Source organism: Lagopus leucura, unplaced genomic scaffold (genome assembly GCF_019238085.1).
Source record: "Lagopus leucura isolate 7727_CA_CO unplaced genomic scaffold, USGS_WTPT01 Super-Scaffold_100008, whole genome shotgun sequence".
Classification (NCBI taxonomy): domain Eukaryota; kingdom Metazoa; phylum Chordata; class Aves; order Galliformes; family Phasianidae; genus Lagopus; species Lagopus leucura.
In genome coordinates this window covers 15098388-15116997 of record NW_024962265.1, presented here as the reverse complement: position 1 = coordinate 15116997, position 18610 = coordinate 15098388, and the positions used below count along the sequence as shown (strand labels likewise).

Genomic DNA, 18610 nt, shown 5'->3' with positions numbered 1-18610 from the left:
ATTTGCAATTCTCAGGAACAACACATAATGTAAAACCTATAATCTATTTAGATCATGCAGTTTCTGTCCCTGAAGGTTTTCAGGACTCAGCTGAATAAAGCACTGTCCTAGATGGACTAAACTCAGAGCTGACACAGCTTTGAGCCTGTTGAATTTAACACCTTCGGAGATCCTGTCCATACAGAAGTATCCCTTAACATTTGTGAACTTTTCTGAACAAATGCTAAAAGGACTTTTACGGAATAAATATAAAAATACACATTTTAATCATGGTGAAAAATGATAAAAATGATTTCCTCTGACAAGTAGCTGTAAAGTAAAACTTGTAACCAGGATGTGAAGACAAAACTGTAAAGCCTCTGAAAGAAAGTCTGTGTTCAGAGCAGATTGGTAGATAGGTAAGGAGCTTTTTGATACAGGGAATCAGAAACAGGGAAAAGCCCTAACTTGTATAAGAACTTATAGCAGACAGGAAAAGCTGCTGATGAATGGTTCCTCAAGATACAGATGAACGTATAAACCTAAAGAGTTATTATTCCTCACAAACAAAAGGTTGGATTTGTGGGCTTCATTACTAGAATGTGTGTTATACTGTTCTTTATTTGCTGTTGTCCAAAGTGCACTCCAGCTGCTGATAAACTCATGATTAACTGAAAAATAAAAATCAGAATAGTCACTGTGGAGACATGAAGTTTTCAGCAGCACTGACTATTTGCAATCAACTACCTTTGCTATCAACCAAATTTCACTTTTCCACTTCCCTTCTACCTTTTCTTCAATTTCCATTATATATTGGTCATTTTTTATGATGCTCAAAAGAAATATTATCTTTTTTCTTTTTTTTTTTTTTAATTGAGACGCATTCTACTGCAGTAGAAATGGGAACTGAATTTCTAGCACCATACACACAAGAAGCTACATTGGAAGCATTTTTTATTAGTTATAGCTCATGTCATAGAGTGCGGGAAGTCCTGCACTTATATAAAGGATAATGCAGAGAAAGTAACTGTTTAAAAATCCTTATCAAAAAAAGGAGCAACATAAAAAAACCTGTGAAAACCATATCACAGGAATTGTGAATAAGTATATGGTATAAAATCATATTTCTGATATCTTACATGTTTCTATAGCACATAATCACCAGGAAGGATTTTCATATTAAATTTTTTAAGCTAAAATCAGTAACTCATGCAAGCAGCAGTACAAAATTGCACAAATTATCTTTCATAAAGGACCACAAAGTAATACTACCCGGTCATTTAACATAAGAGAACATGTGAAGGAAAGCATCTTAACACTAGGCAGATATTGTTCAAAGACTGCAATTTGTCTTACAGGCACCTTTTTATTCCGTCACCTCTGTAACTAACTTATAATCCCATTTTAAGGTGCAAAGTTACACTATTTAACTTGTGTACCTGACGTAAATACACGTCTCTGACAAGTATACAGAAGCAGAATTGTGGTAGAAGTAGAATTTTTTTTTAAAACTTTTTCAAGCAATTTTAGCTTACATAAAAGCTTCTACTTAAATACAGAAACAGGAACTGAATAATCACCTCATCCCAACTCACTGCCATAAGGAGGGATATCTTCCCCATGACCACATTGCCAAAAACCTCATCCAATCTGGTATTAAGCATGTTATGGGATGGGGCACCCACAGTTTATCTGGGCAGCCAATGAAAGAAGGGGTCAAAGCATTCAAAGGTGAGCTGAGATTTCAGAAGAGTGGTAAGTAGCAGTGGGCTGTGCTGATTCTAGTTCAGTGCTTGCTAAACAGAGAAGTAAAGGCAAAACAGAACAAACTAAAGGGGCTGAGGGTGCTCACTGCATCAGTAACCTAAATACACTCTAAATGATGTTCATGCAAACACAGGCATTGTGAAATGCTTCAGCAGCCTCTGAAATTGGCAACCACCTTAAAACAAACATATGCCAAAAATGAAGACTCAGTTTAAGAATAAACCTGATCACAACTTCGGAAGGCACCCGCTTTTGCCTAAGTAACAATAATAACCTACATTTCCTTAAAATGTTACTCATCATATGAGGTAGAAAGATGGTGTTTCATCTTTCATCATTTGAACTAACATTAACTTGTAATATTTCACTTTAATGCAACATTTTTAAAAGTCAAGAGCACTTTTCAGCATTTTACTGGAAAAGACTACTGCGTATACATTCATTTTGTTCGTGAGGTCAGTGAAGCTACTCCATAGCATTTACTCAGATTAAAGAATCATTATTTTAAAGATTATATAAATCAGAAGAAAGGACAGTCACTAATCCAAAGATTTCATTGCTCAAGTAAGTTTCAATAGACAGCAAGTTCACAGAAAGGTAAAAAGAACCAACAAAAAACCATCTATGTGAATGTGACTAACAGCATCATAGCCTATCTGCCAAATCTGTTCCATGCATCACAGAAAAATACAAGGACTCAGAGAGAAGTAGCAAGATCTGCATTACGTGCTCCATTTAAATAAGATGGTCAACAAAGAACACAGCACAGATACTTTCTCAATAACTCAGGAACACGTGATGAGGCTGTCACTGCCGGCTGATAAACTGGCATTCAAAATCTCAGTACAGAATATGAGATGACAGCTAAGGTGTTGGTATTAGTCCATTAACGGCCTTGAAATAGAAACCACCCGTTTTTCCTTGGTGCCACATAGGAAAGGAAGTTACAGAAGGTGAACAGTGAGAAAAAATGACGGACTGAAAAATGATCTTCACAGCTTCTTCGCAGACTGCATGAATATAAATGAAGCAAAAATGCATTTGTCAAAGCCAAAGAAAAGGACATCGTAGCAATAAAGATGTGGGTTAATGACAGCATAGGAGTAAATGTCTGCTGGATAGAAAAGCCTGTATCTTAGAATGATGACAAAAAACATCTGCAAGACAGATTTCTTACTGCAACATGCTGAATATATTTTTATAGCTCAACTGTGTCAACAAAATTATAACTTACTTATACTGAAAATTTGAACTAAATCTCTAATATCCAACATTTAAATCAGTATCAGTCCAACATTACTATTAACTCATATTCAGCATGACAGATAAATCTGGTCCCTAGTGTCCTGTTTCCTTACAAATCTTTCAAATATCCTGTCCCTGACACTATTAAATTCAACAGCTATATTTTCCATTAATATTTTAATTCTAAATATGCTCAAAATCATGCTTGAATGTTTTATCACTTAACATTATCAGCTACTCATATTTCTCCCACGAATTCAGGAAAATTCTGGAATTACAGCTGTACTTAGGAAAATGAGTAACAATAAGTCAAATTTGAAGACAATACTACAGTGATTCCTTCTACAGATGTAAATCAAGTACCAAGTAGTAGTTTTCAAGTTTTAACAATTCATAATATTACCTTAGCCATGACACGACCGCATGACAGTAACAACAGAAATAAATATAAAATAAAAACGAAAGCCATGCACAAAAAAGACGTGATAAGGGCCTGTTATCATGTACAGGTGAATATTTGATATGTAAAAATTAATTGCTTTATATGAGGAAGAATAAATGTCACGCTTTTATTAATTGATTAGGTTGCAGAAATACAGAATCAAGATAATAGAAGCAAGCACCTTAAGAGCAAAGAATCACAGAATCACAGAATTGTAGGGGTTGGAAGGGACCTCCAGAGATCATTGAGTCCAACCCCACTGCCAAAGCAGGTTCCCTACAGCAGGTTGCACAGGTAGGCATCCAGGCAGGTCTTGAACATCTCCAGAGAAGGAGACTCCACCACCTCCCTGGGCAGCCTGTTCCAGTGCTCCATCACATCACTGTAAAGAAGTCTCAGCTACAAAACTATTTCTCAACATGGTCAACACCATTATCTATGCATTTTCACCAGCGATGAGCAACAGCCTGCATGCTGCGCTCATAAAAGTCTGCACCAGTGGAGGTGACTCTCCAGTGGGTCGGCCCCTTTTCCCACGTAAGTAGCAACACAACTAGAGGAATGGCCTCAAGCTGCATCTGAGGAAATTCACACTGGATGTTGGGAAAAACTTCTTCTCTGAAAAAGTGATCAGGTGCTGGCACAGGCTGCCCAGAGAGGTGGTTGAGTCATCATCCCTGGAGGTGTTCAGGATATTGGTTTAATAGGGAAATATTGGTAATAGGTGGACTATTGGACTGGATGGTCTTGGAGGTCTTTTCCAACTTTGGTGATTCTATGATCCACTGGCACTACTCTTGAAAAGCACTATCCACCATCTCACTGTGCTCGCATCCACTGTTTGATCTCCAAAAAGTCTTCAGTAAGTATCAATGATATCAGTGGGTGTCATTTTTTCTGCATGGAGGAATTCAGTGACACACCTTTGCCTCATACACACTTCCATGTCAGATGCCATTTTGTCAGATGGCCCCCTCTGCTGCTATTTCTCCCGTGGAAACAAAATGTAACAGGATACTGGGGGAAGGCTCAACCCCTACTGCCTTACCAACAACATCTGCCCTTGAAGTCAAGGATCAACATAATAAAATAGGAGACATTACTTTTGGAACAGCAGTCATAGAATAAGTAATGGTCTACAATACAGCTATTGGTAACAAAGTGGAAGAGTAGTGCCTTTTTTTTCCCCTGTGGGGGAGAAGCATCGTTTGCAGAATTTATAACAATTTAGTTTAATCATTTTAAAAGCTGATGTTGTACAATAATGGTGAAGCCTTACAGTGATGACACTAGCAATAGCATACAGAACCTCAGTTACTAATTGCTTATCTATGTGGTAAGTGACCTAAAGCAGTATGATAAATGTGTTCCTGATTTATCGTGTTACTGATTTATGTATCTTACATAGCTTATAAGAAATTAAATCATAAAGGCATATTTTATGTATTACATTAATGAACTAATCTGAGCACATGCAAGGAGAAAAGAAATCATCACAGCACTTCACCTTGAGATCATTAGTGCTGTAAACATGGTTGCAATGTATTTGATAGAGAGGCAAAAATATTAAAAACTTTGATGCAGGATATCAGTGGAAATTAAATTAATAGGATTAGCAGTGAACAATTATATTTGAGAGGTGTGACTACCAACACTGAAATTATTTTTGATAAAGTACCAGTACTATCAGGTAGCATAAAAGTAGTTACATCGTGCCCATATGGGTTTATTTATTGCAAAGATAGACAACAACAGTTAAAGTGCACTGAATAAACTGTTTTATAAAGGACGATAAAATAGATGGCAATGAAACACAGACTCATACAATGGCTCATTTGTACAGGGCAACAGAGTTCAGTCAGCTGAAGGGAAAACAAGCTGGTAGCAGGCCATTTCCCTGGGGCAGGAAATGGTGTCGGCTTTGCAGTGTGGTTTGTTTACAGCCAGCCTGAAAACAGGCCTTTAATGCCTTTTAGGAACTGCATGTGCATCAGAGAGAAAAATTAAATATAAAATATTGCTTTGAAATGGAACTGTCGCCAGTTCACAAATGTAACTGAACTTCTACGTGGGTATGGAAATTATTTGCCTATTTACACTATTGAAATCCCATTCCAAACAACTAACAGATATGCTCTATGCTAAACAAATAGAAGGTTTTGAAATGTAAGACCCAAAACAATCACTTTACAACCCTTTTATTTGGCCCTGAAATATAGGCTTATTATTTTTGAAGGTTGCTTGCCTTGCTCTTTTTGAAAGAAGAAAAATAATCTTGTTAGAGTTTGCTGCTATATTATAGAGATGGGAATTCATAAATAAGTAACTCCAGTAACGTATTTAAGCTCTTTAAAAAAAAACCCTTTACCTTTTCAGAATTTTTTTTATGAGATTCCTAAGATTTACTTATCTCCAGAAATCATTTTCTTAACATCTGCCTCAATATTAAACAGTACTTTTTTTTTTTTTCCTTTTTTTTTCTGACCACACATTTGCTATTGCTTGTAGTTCTTCAGGTCTAACAGTTTTGGAGGAACCCTAACAAACAGTTAAACATCTTCATTCCTGTTGCAAGTGTTTCAGTTTTGTTATCAATTCATCCCCACATAATGCCTGGAATCTAAATTTAAATAAATTCCTCTCTGTGATTGAAAAATATTCACAGATTTTTATATTACTAAATTCTTTACTTACCTGAAAGTCCTTCTCCTCCAGAATCTCCTTCCTCCACCTGACAAGGAAGGCAGCACAGACATACAAGTGGAAATGAGAAAAACCCTCTGGTTCAGACTAGAAAAAATAAAATGAAGAAAAAACATCATTACAATGCATACGTCTAATTAAGATACCCTCCAACTGCTTTTTTATGACATTCACTACTAGGTACACGCATCACTTACATTGCTTTGTACTGCTATCACAAATATGTTTGCATTTTACCTGTGACAAACTTATTCATAACTGTAACCAGAGCGAAGGTGAGGTATGAATTTACTTCCCATACTTCAAGTCATTCTTCATAGGTGCCATTCTCCCATTTCTGATGTTATCCCGTACTTCGTTATCTACGCTGTGTCATGAACGTATCCTTCATCTGCATTGCTAAGATTACTGGAGCCCCATTTGAAATTGATCGCTTTTTATTATGAATTCTACTATAGTAAACTACAAGAGCACTTTAAAACTATGGTTTATAGTTATTAAAACTAAATTTTGGTTCTGTATTTGATTGAAATAGAAGTCAACAACTTGAATTAGAAGAAACAACTTATTATATAAAACTTGATGTAACAATATATATATTTAATTTCTATTAAACTGAGAAACATACCATATTTAAAATATTCTACGTAGCATTTGTAACAGTGTGATAAAGTAACCTTGTTGCAGCCAGCAGAGGAAAAGGAAAAACACCTTCTTCTCCTCCTTGTCTACCCTTGGCTGACAGAAGTGCCATTACTCTAGTGCACTGCAGGGGTTGGTACAAACACCATGTGAGCAGCTACTGAAACTATGGAACATGCTGACCAAATTGTTAAGAGTCATGAAAAGAGATAATGCCAATTATTTTCAGGGAAGTTTTAAATTTTAAACTGCAGTCAGTAATTGTTGGAACCAGAAAAGGAAGATTTTGATTATAATATCCTTTGATAACTTCTCCTATTCTAGGAAAATTATACTTGAATAACACAGTAAGTTAGCACAATGTAAAATCCCAGAGCAGACAAAGCATATGGTAATTTTGACTAGAACTCTCCAGAGTTTGTCTTTATCAAAGAGATGTCCAATTTACAATATTGAAGCTATCATTTTACAGAATCATGTACTTACAATGATCCTCCTGAAAAATCCACATCTTTTACTTTAGTGCCAACATTTCCATTGGGATGGAGGTCTACTATATGTAAAAGTGTAATGTATCTCAAAATAACATACTTGCAAGAGAAGAGGTGCTATCACTTATCATATCAGATACTATTGTGGCAATATTTAAATTATTAAATACAACTCTAAAAACACAGAAAGCCAATTCAAAGAAAACAACCCTCTTCCTACTTTATTTTGTAAATTCAGAGAACATGCTGTATATTTTTTTAAATTCAGTCTTTAACAACAATCTTTTATAACCAAAGCATAAACAACAATTTTTTACAAATTTTTCTTTGAAAGGATGAAAAAGTATTTTAAAACTTAAAATCAAGTCTAGAAACAATAACTATGTTCTATATTTTCTCTGCACTATATTACAAGCAATTTCCCACTTGTAACATGAATTTTGAAAAAGTCCTTTAAAGTAATAGCATTTATCCACACACGAGAAGCTCCTGGGTTTCTCTGGAATACCCGGAATTGTCTCAGAAGTGACAAACTTTCCCTAATTTGGAAAGCAAGCAGGGTACTGGAGTCCAGTGAAAAGAGAGAGCTCTTAAGACCAAGTCAACAGCCTCTGCAAGAAAACATCATCACATCCATGCATGAACAGCACTTTCTGCTCTAAGGATATTCTATCATTGGTAAAGACATTCAGGCACATCAGGAACGAGAGCAGTAACAAAGAAGAGAGAAAAAGGTGGCACTGCATGGTGAAGGATGTCCTGCTTTCAGATCTCCTTCAAAGAACTATCATCTCAAGAGAATGGCACCAGTCTTATCATTTGCAACCAAAGGGGAAGGAGGAAAATGACAGCTAATGAATGGAGGCCAATAGAGGTGGATTGAGACTCCTGAAAAGATACAGGGAAGTACAGAAACAGTGGAAATATAGAAGAGAGGAAGACTATTCTTGAAGATGAAGCAGGAGACTGAGCAGTCTGCAGACAGGAAAATTTCATTTAAGCTAATAATTATTAACGAGTATAGTTTATGTTTTAGGTTATTTGCTATCATAGCAGAAGGAAATAAAGATTCGCATTTCTTTGATGATGACATGATATGAGCAAGAAAGAGGGAAAAGAAAGGAATTTGCACCGGTATTAACATATACATCACTTAAGCATTCTTCTCCACACTCTTCTTATATGAGTTCTTGAAATGTGTAGGGAAGAAGGAAAGAGGATTAAAGAAACCTACATGGAAATTAAATGCTACTTTCAAAGTTAGTTTACAGAAGCTGTTATGAAAATTGTTAATTTTGCTGTTACACTAACTCACATAACAATTGCTAGAGGTCAAATTAAATCATCATAGCATTATTTTTTTTTCTCATAATAACCTAAGATTCTGATTTTAGGCCCAAGAATTTAGTCTGTTATCACAAAACAAGAATTCTTCCATAACCACAAAGTCAAGATAAGTGGCTTAAAAATTAACAACAAATATGCTCAAAAGTGTAATAATGTTTTTGAAAAACTGCAGAAAAATATCTGCAGAAAAATATTTTAGACGAAATTTTTCTCTTCAGCCTTTTTTTCCCCCAATACAATTTTCTTCAGCTCTTTTAAATGAAAGCAAATAGGTTTAAACATGCAATTTATTAGAGAAAAAATGCATACGTCCCTATAGGTTTAAAAACTCATCATGCTTCAGAGATAAGCCTAGGCTACAAAGTATTTCCAATGGATAGTTTTAGACAGTTTTGGAAATTGAGTAAAACAGCTAATGCATAATTGCCTTTTGTAACACCTGCTACCTATTATACTTCTCTATTTGTAGCTTTTGAAGTTATGAACAGTTTGATCTCTAAATGTACAGAAATACAGAGTACAAGCTAAAAGCTATTTAAAATCAAATGTAAACAATGACCTTGATTTAAATATTTTAGTAAAATATCTCAAGACAGATGTACAACCTTCCAGAAGACTTATTTTGAACATATTGCAGACGATTCAGGGCACATTATCTAAGCACCATCTGTCATTATCAATAAAAATCATTTTGGTTGTTAACATCACAAATATCTCATTGCTCTGCAAATGCTGGATCTCCTCTGCAGCTGAAATGAAAGGCATTCTTTATACTGCACTCCCCTAACTTCCTCATTTAGACAATCACTGTCACAACGCAAATTTTGCTGCATGACAGGACTGATTATTGTCTAGTCAATGATTAGTCTAACCTGCCTCCCATACGCTGGATGTTCAGTGTTTAGGGAGGGTAGGTGCATTTGCTGACAGTAAACATAATACATGATTATTTCTGAAGTACTTGGAATGATTAAAGCTACAAACTGTGTCTGTGTTAGGTAATAAAATACCACACTTAACACTCACATAATGGTTCAGAACTAAGAACTTCAAAGCATTTTATGATTACAAATGAATAAAATAACTATGTAACTCATAGTTCTTACTACTTAAGGAAGAGCAGACAGTTCAGATGTAAGAGGCTAAAGTCATTTTACCCCAAATACCCAGTATGTCCCTTAAATGTAAGTGAGAAAAACAGAAGAAGTTGGATTATCATAGAAGGTGGGATCCATCACTTGGCAGCTCCAGCTTCCTAGGTACAGAATCAATCTAACCCAAACCTGAGACTCAGAACTCCAGTCCAAGAAGCAATACAGCACTAGAACACTGTTAAGAGATCCATCTACATTTATCATAACTTATTTGTCCAAAGATTTTTGCAACTTTGAGCTTTGTTTCGCAGCAAAAAATTCCAAATATGTGCTATACAGTGTGTCTGTATTTAAAGAGACACCTGCTAATTCTATTCAAAGCTGTTCAGTTATCACAATTAGAATATGAACAACTCCTTCCTATTCACTATCTTCATTTCATTAATCTCTCCCTTTGTAACTCCAGCATCTTCCCTGCCTTTTCTGCACATTAGAGTGTTTTTTTCTTCCATCCCACAATTCTCATGTACAGGTTTTACTACCTTTAGTCAGGACTCTTAAGCACCCTTCCCTGCAATTTTCTGTTTCTGAAATAGGGACCAAACTGTACACAGCAAGTAAGAAGCAGACAGAAAATAAACATGCAGCTGAATAATGTTCTCCTTTCCTGATAATTTCTAGCTTTTATTTTTATTCTTTCTTATCTGCTTCCAAGCTGTTATTTTCCTCTTGTGTTGGAGTGTAGAAAACTATCTGGGAGCCTTCAGTTGTACAGATAAAGGATTTTTCCAGACACACGCACAATATCACTTTATATTTGTCCACATGGAATTTCACCTACTATTTACTGCCTGGCTTTAAGAACACGAAGTCCCGCAACTCCTTGCTGTCAACTCTTATTACTCTGATTAACTCAGTGCTGTCAGCAAACTCTGTGGTTTCATTCCTCCATCCCTTTCTCCATCGCTTAAATAGAAACTGCTAAAGCCTCGTCAAAAACCGTAGATTACGTGCAATTTTCCTTAAATTTGAAACCTGCCTGTTGACTCATACCATCTGTTTCCCAGCTTTCAGATAGTATCCATACAGGGGCAATCCCTTTTATTGCACAGGAGAGTTATAAAAATAACTATTAAAAAGATCTATTAGCATTTAGTTAGCACATTATGGAGTGTCTTCTATTACTGCCTTTGTTTCACTCTGACTACCCCCAACGAGATTGTCCCAAAAGCAACAGGCGACCAACAGTGCTTGTCTAAACTGAATCTAATCCAACAAATCTAATCCAACAATAAATGTAGCAAAAAGTTGAACCATTTAAGTTTTAAATGCAAAACAAAACACAACTTTACTTAATGGTAGGACCTAAAAACAGCTGCTTCTAATTCAAACAGCCATCAATTTATCTGAAAATTTATACAGCTATTTTATATTTTCATTAAAACCAATCTGATCTAAATAACACTTGAAAATGTAATGGAAACCAGCATTTTCAGGTCCTAACGGCAAATCAGAAGTAGCCTGTACAGCAAAAATATGGTGCAAAAGTTAATACCTTAACCTTTACTCTTTCTACTAAGGCCCTTATAGAACGACTGCTTTTAAAAAGTCCTCTGCAAGAACTGTGCTCCCATTTCCCATATCTGCTAGGAATGCTCAAAAATGTATCTTACAATGTGATATTGCCTTTGGCAGATTTATGCTGAAAACTGAATGATAGGCCAGTTTTCATAAAAATTAGTAGCTGGCCTCTCCAATCTGGTTAACAACAACTTGGCAACAGCTCCCAGAAGAAAATTTATGCTACAAATTTCCGCTGTTAAATCTCAGCCACAAGGAATATGGATCACCACTGAACTATTTTTGGATCAATATTTTGCCTCAAAAGAATGCTGTATACCATGTGCAAAATTCATGGTAAGAAAAGCAACATAAAATGAAAATGATGCTATTGAACACTATTTCCTTGATTTGATTGAACTATTATTTTAAGATGCATCTTTCATATAGCTTTCCATGATAGGTTGTATTTTGAGAACAAAGTTAATTCTCTCCACTGGCTAACATATTCAGTTCAAATAGAATTAAAAATAACCAACCTCAGGTGTGTATTTGACTTCTTGTCCTAGCTTTTCCAAAAAATAAAGTGTGGGAGGAAAAATACACCAAACAGTTTTTCTCATGTGGCTCAATGTGATTGATTTAAAGATTTCATGATGAATGGCAGGATGTCAAGTGGATTCTCAGTCAATGAGGAACCTCCACAACCAGTACCAAAACGTGTCTTTCTTTTACAGTTACTTTTCTTCTTATGGGTATTCAATAAAAGATGGGCAAACAAGGCATTTTCCTTGAAGAATGCCTTTGTTACAAAGCTATAAAATATAACACTGAACTCCACACAAGGAGAACAATTATAATCTGAAACATGTATTTCCAACACTACTTTGAAAAGAAACTTCCTACACATAGACATAAGAAATATACACAATTAAACTACCAGAAAGCATGTTGATTTCTTTTATGTAATTTGTCATGTCAGTGAGCCCTTTGTCAGATGCAGTGAAGAATGACCGTTAGTTGTGCTTTGTACTTACTGGAAGAAACATTATTATATCTGCTGCTTTGAATTTCTACAAAGCAGAAGGCAACCATACTAGCTGTGGGTAGACAGAACATAGCAAGAACAGAGACACAGCAACATGAGCAGGAAATTCTACCAGGATAATCAGTCCTTACAATTTTAAGTAGCAACTAACAATATAATGCTGAGGGATGATACGTAAAAATCCTAGCTAATATACATAATTTTGTTTCCTCTGCTAAGATAAAGCAAATTGTTTTCTTCAAGTTTTTCTTCTGTGCAAATATTTAAGATCGAAAACTTCAGCAGCAATAACTAATAGATCTATTCTAGGAAGGTGCCAGTTCATTAACAAATGACAACCACGTAACATTACAAGCCTCATCAACAAAAGCAGATAATTCACCCAGTTTAGGTTTTAGAAAGTGGTTGATTACTTACAGCTATATTTTCTTTCATTTACTAGACTTAATGTACTAAAGAACAAAGTACTTTGGTTAGAGCCATTAATATGGTATCTAAGTATTTTACCAAGTCACAGCACAGCATAATCTCTTGAAGAAGAGAGGCCCTCAGCAAGTAACATCAATGCATGATGCAAGTGATGCATCAATACACCTTTCTTTTCCTCTAGCAGAAAGAAACGTGAGCATACAGTGTATTTTGTTCCTTGCATGAGACCGAAGCTGAAGAATACACTTCTCTATCCAATCTTGGTCCTCGGTATTTTCCACTGCAAAAGTCCTGAGTAGTCAGATCATATAAACTAGAAGAGGATGCGAGGACATGGCAGTAGCTGCAGTCTTTTCAAAAATGTACACATGCCTGAAAAACCCTCTGGCTATTTCAAGGAAATTCAGTTTGCATCCTTAGTTTACCCAGATGCCCCATACTTTAACTAAAAATCTTTTTTGGATGAGAGAAGTTATGGAAGTAGGGACTGAGCCGCTACATGGCTGAGGTACAGTAGGACAAGGATAAAAGGAAAACAGACTAGCAGCCCCCCAGCACAATGAATTTAAGAAAATCTTTTCTAAAACAAGTTTTTTTGTATTTTTTTTAGTGGGTTATAAGACAGATTTGAATCAAAATTCCCAGACAAAATGTTTTCAATAACATGCATGTTTGGGATATCAGAACCTCAAGTCTTCTTTTATTTTAAGCTAGGCTTAAGGTTGGGCTTCAATTATTCAGGCATAATAGTCCAGCTGGAAAGAAATTTGTTTTGAAGTTTTCTATTAATTAAGACTACATTCATTACATCTGTAATTGTTAATTTAATTTGAAATATTTAATTTTTTTCTCAAGTTGTGATTTGATGCCAATTAGTTGGAAAATGTGGTGGAAAAAAACAAAAGCTGCATTGCACTGATTTATTCACAGAATTCTCCTTAAAGATATGCTTTACCTTAACAAAGCACACACTAAATTCAGGTCATTAGTAAAAACATGATGCAACTGATTTAACGCTGAAAAACTTTGTTTTAAAGCAAAATATTTTCATACTTTCTGCTTTAGACAGACTACAGATTTGAAAGAACAGAGATACAGGCACTATTTACAACAACTTTTTCACCTGTGACAAGAACTTCTGAAGATCACGTTAATCAACACCAGATCATACCACCTCCATAGCCTGCTTTTAAAAGGTAAGTGAGCACAAATGAACAGTGTGACTAATATTTACTAAACTAATTCCTGATGTCACCTTTTCAATTTCTAAACTATTTACCTCATGTACAATTCTGATTATTTTTGCCATTCATTCCCAGAGAACCTTGATGCTGGGAAATTAATTAATGGATACAATAGAGAAACTGTCAGCATTGCTTAAATACAGTTTCAGCATTGGCTTCATTTACATGTAGCCTTTTATTCTAAACAATAGGGCTGCTGATTTTTTTGTATTAAATTGTTAGCTCATTAAGAAGAGCACAATGGTATCCTTTTCTGCAGATATTCACTGGTTATCACATTTTGCTCAAATACGTAATCCATGATCAAGACAACCACTAGAGCTTTTAGCCCCAGAATTTCAAAGATACTGAAAGCTGCATAATCAAATAATTGCTTGATTAATTGGCTATATCGTTATCATATTATAAACTTCAATAAAATTTATTCATTTCTTCAAAGCAAAGTAAGAAGTGTAAGATCATTACATCATAACTGAAAAAAAATTCTGAGTAACCATACAAATGGGGTAATAAATGTTACCCCATTTAGGCCAAAAGACTAAACTGAAACAAACAACATCTAAATAATAGTATTAAAAACTAACAGTTGCTTATTTCAACTTCTCAGAAAATAAAATATTCTTACTGGCACACTATCAAAATGAATTTCAAATATATCCTCTTGTTGTTAGGCTTCACATCAGTTCCAGGTATGGAAGCTTTAATGTTCAACTTCTAGACAGAACTTGGTATAATGACTGCAACAAACACTAAAATGAATGATTACAGCTCATTTGAGAAGGCTGCACATAGAGGATGAAAAGCCTCCTCCTTGGAGATCTTCAGAAGCCACGTGGACATGGTCATGGGCATCCTATTGTGAATGAACAGAAACCCTGCAATCCTCAAATACCCAGTTGTAAAATCCAGGTAACATTACATCAAAGTAACGTGTCAATGTTTTGGAAAGACTTCTAATTAGATTCCAAATAGAAAACAGCACCTCTTGTGTTGTCTACAAAGAATAGTTTTCTATTCTGATAGAGCTTAGCCATGACATACAGTCAGGAATACAACAAAGGTTTTCAACTCAATCATTATGAAGATGGTAAAGATACCACACTTTTGTTTTTAATAACCTTCTCTTACCATTAAACCATGTTACAAATCTAGCAACAAAATATTTTATTTCCAATCACCAGTATTTCTCTAGAAACTAGCAAATAGTTGAAATCAATATTTTCCTCTATTTGCTGGCCTGCAAAAATGTGAACACTTACTCATGAAAATATTGCTTTCTTGCAGAGCAGTGCTGTTTGAATCAGTCTCTACCTGAACGGATGCCAATTTTCCTGAATGTTCAATCCCATCTCATGACAATGATCTAATTGCAGCTTTTTGTGACCACATGACTGCTGAACAATATTCTTTGGCCTTTGAGCTCCATGTTTCATTTAGCTGCTACTAAAACTATCCTACTGATAATGCCACAGAACCTGAAGTTAGGCAGCTGCTGAATGCAACACTATCTTAACTGTCACAGACTAGACAGAAGTATAACACCTGAAAACATTAGTCAGCTGCTTTTCAGCTACTTCCAGCACAAAAGCTCTATAGTAGTGATTGTGCAAAACTGCAGCTTTAAAAAAGAGTAGATGTCAAAAGCAACTGAGAAGCCAACACCATTACTCATTCCAAGTATCTGCTCAATATCATGAATGGAAATGTTAATAATGCATGTATTTTAATTAAATTCATTAGACACTTAATAGCTATCGCCAGGAGCTTGATCTTATCTGAATGAAAAAGATAAGCTGCTTCTTATCAAAACTCTTAATACAAAAGGCTCATCAAACTGACACAATAAAAAAACCCTCTTCAGACCATTTCTATTTCCATCCATCAACTGATTTTTACAGAAAGAGAATAACAGTGATGACAGTGCTGAATTCTGATCAGAATGTGGAACCATAACTGACTTGAGCACAAATTAGTTATTATTAGTTATTAGCTCCAACAAAAATATTTTCTCTTAATAACATTATTGTTCTTAAGATGCTAAGATGGCTCAATGGATGCCATAGCTTCCTTAATACTTAAATTTTTCTCAGGACATTGAATCAAGGGAAGCTCTTAGATTCAAATCTTCTCAAAACACTGAAAATTAAAACACTCTGAACAGCAGAACAGTCAAGTTGAAGTCTGTACTAACAGACTTATTTATTTTTAAATAACTGCTGGTTAAAGACAGTAACGTGAAACAAAAGACTTGTGTGAGAATGGCAGCACGCCTGCAGAGCTTTGCAATTTGTTTTATTAAGGTTCCCTCGAGGATAACACTGATGCTATAACTCTCATCTCTGAAAACCAAAAGTTCTGACTGGAACCAGAATAGCCTTGTCCAATTAGTGGACAGCAACACACATACTTCTCTCCATTTCAGCTGTATCATACAGTAATCATTGATGCCAGTCTGACAGGGAGTCTCTAGAGGTTTGCTGCCTCTCAGGAGCCAAGATCCAGAACGCTGCCAAGAGAATTTCAGTCCACTACTGCTCCTTCATGTGTGCATGACTGAGATTGGAAACTGGAACACTGTCAGATTCAAAGAACACTATAAAACCCCAGTGTGCAAGTGAAGAACACTGGTGTCCAAGTTGTCTTCTCCTCAGTTTTGCCAGTGGAAGTAAAGAGGAAAGCCAAAAACAGACATACAACACATATCAACTCCTGACTACATGGCTGGTGCCAGTGTGAGGGTTTGGGGTTTTATTGCTATGGGACTTTCCATGAAGATTATAAACTGTTAGAAAGGGATGGCATCCACCTGCCTAGAAGAGGCTGGGCAATCTTTAGCAGCAGGCTGGCTAACCTAGTGAGGTGGACTTAAACTTGCCTAGAATGTACTTCTGTTGGAAAGCAGGACATTTAAGTCATTATGTGTTTTAATAGCTCAGACATCATTTAAGCTGCAATTACAGCTTCACTCAGCTCCTAGTCACAACCCTTCTGTGAGCATGGGACCTTTAGCAGAAATTTGAACTAACCTAAAATCCCAGTCCTATTGAAACAACACAAGCTGTATATACTGCATTGGATTCCTAAACTCGTCTCAGAACTTTCAGAAACATTTTACAACTGATTTTATTAGTGCCATCATGAAAGTGTCTACAGAAGTTATAAAGAATAGCAGCTTAAAAATACAGTAAAAGAACAAAAAAATGCGCTTCCATTTAATTTCCTTAGAATCTCTTTTATAAATTATAACAAGCAGTAAGGAGACAACCATGGGAAAAAAAAGTCACGTTGCCTGGCTTCAGGATGAATGTTATCAACAAAATGACAGAAACAAATATTCAGCAAAATAACAATCCAGCCTCTAGAAAATTACAAGAGAAACAGAATATTGTCTACCTGATCTATGAACAAAAAAAATAATAGATGTATATCAAAATATAATTCAACTGCGCCTGTTCTTCAGCTTCCCAATATTTTTCAAGTTAAACTGATTTTCCCTATATTATTTTGTTTATACCAGTGAAGACTAGTCTGAACTTCAGTTTATTATGTTGCAAAAAAAAACCCAAACTACTCTGAACTTTTAGACTAGAATGTATTTCTGTTGGAAAGCAGGACATCAAGCTGTACGTTCAGACATCAGTTTAAGCCAGTACAAGTGCTTCAATAACTCACACATCATTTAAGCTGCAAATACAGCTTCATTCAGTTCCTAGCTAAAATGTTTTTTATACAGTTCACAGAATGGTTTGGGTTGGAAGGGATTCCCTACTTCCAGTCCTCCTACTATAGGCAGAGACACTTTCTACTTGACCAGGTTGCTTAGAGCCCAGTCTTCCCCAATTACTTTGTATATTTTGCTGTTCCTTGACTTCCAACAAGTCACTATGATCATTTCAGAATTCTGTTTTCATAAAAGTTATTACCCAGGCCAGTGTTGAAAACTTACCACTATAAAATTTCTGCTATCATGGAACGGCCCTGTGGAAAGACGAAACTCACCATTTACTAATAGAGTTTGTAGCTCACTCCAAAGTGGATACAGTGCTATTGTCAAAAATGTGCTCTAACCAATCATTCCAAAAAAGGAGCTGTGAAAGAAAGAAATCAGCGCATCTGCAGTTCTAGTTAAGATTTACACAGTGAAGAGACTCCCAGAGCCACGCAGAAACTGCCTGCCCAGATGCAAGGACAGGTTCTGGGATAGAAATAGTGATGTTAAATAACTAAATGATTCTGAAAGTTCCACAGTTTTCAAACCAAGCTTCATGCTGCTGAAGATGGATTGTGGACACCTTTCAAGAGTCTGTATTTGGTCACATAATTTTGAGGCAGTATTCTATCAAGAACATTTCCACAACTATTTTTTTTTCCTATTATCTCAGTAAAGCATGGCTAGTCCTAGAAGGCTGTAAAAACCCACTATAACCCTGGAATCTTAAACTATAAACCAAATTAATACTCATTTATGAAAAATGACAGGTGCTGCAATTATGGAAATAAGCGTGAAGTTTAGAGGTTACCACTCACTGCTCACTGAGAGCCTACAGTGATTCAAGCACCAGATTTCAGTTTCCATAAAACGCTACAGGGCCATAGGGTGACAAAAATAATTAAGTAAC

At 35.6% G+C, this 18610-nt stretch overlaps 1 protein-coding gene across 3 annotated transcripts in view; it reads right to left on the bottom strand.

The window, feature by feature from the left end:
• TBC1D22A (TBC1 domain family member 22A) overlaps positions 1-18610 on the bottom strand; it is a 154172-nt gene that overhangs the window by 31161 nt on the left and 104401 nt on the right. For 2 of the 3 annotated variants that reach the window (XM_042872645.1, XM_042872647.1), the window contains exon 12: positions 6128-6223. In XM_042872645.1, coding sequence (XP_042728579.1) covers positions 6128-6223 — 96 coding nt within the window. Of the gene's footprint in view, positions 1-2701; positions 2757-6127; positions 6224-18610 lie in introns of those variants that run through there. The other variant, XM_042872648.1, reaches the window with a different exon arrangement.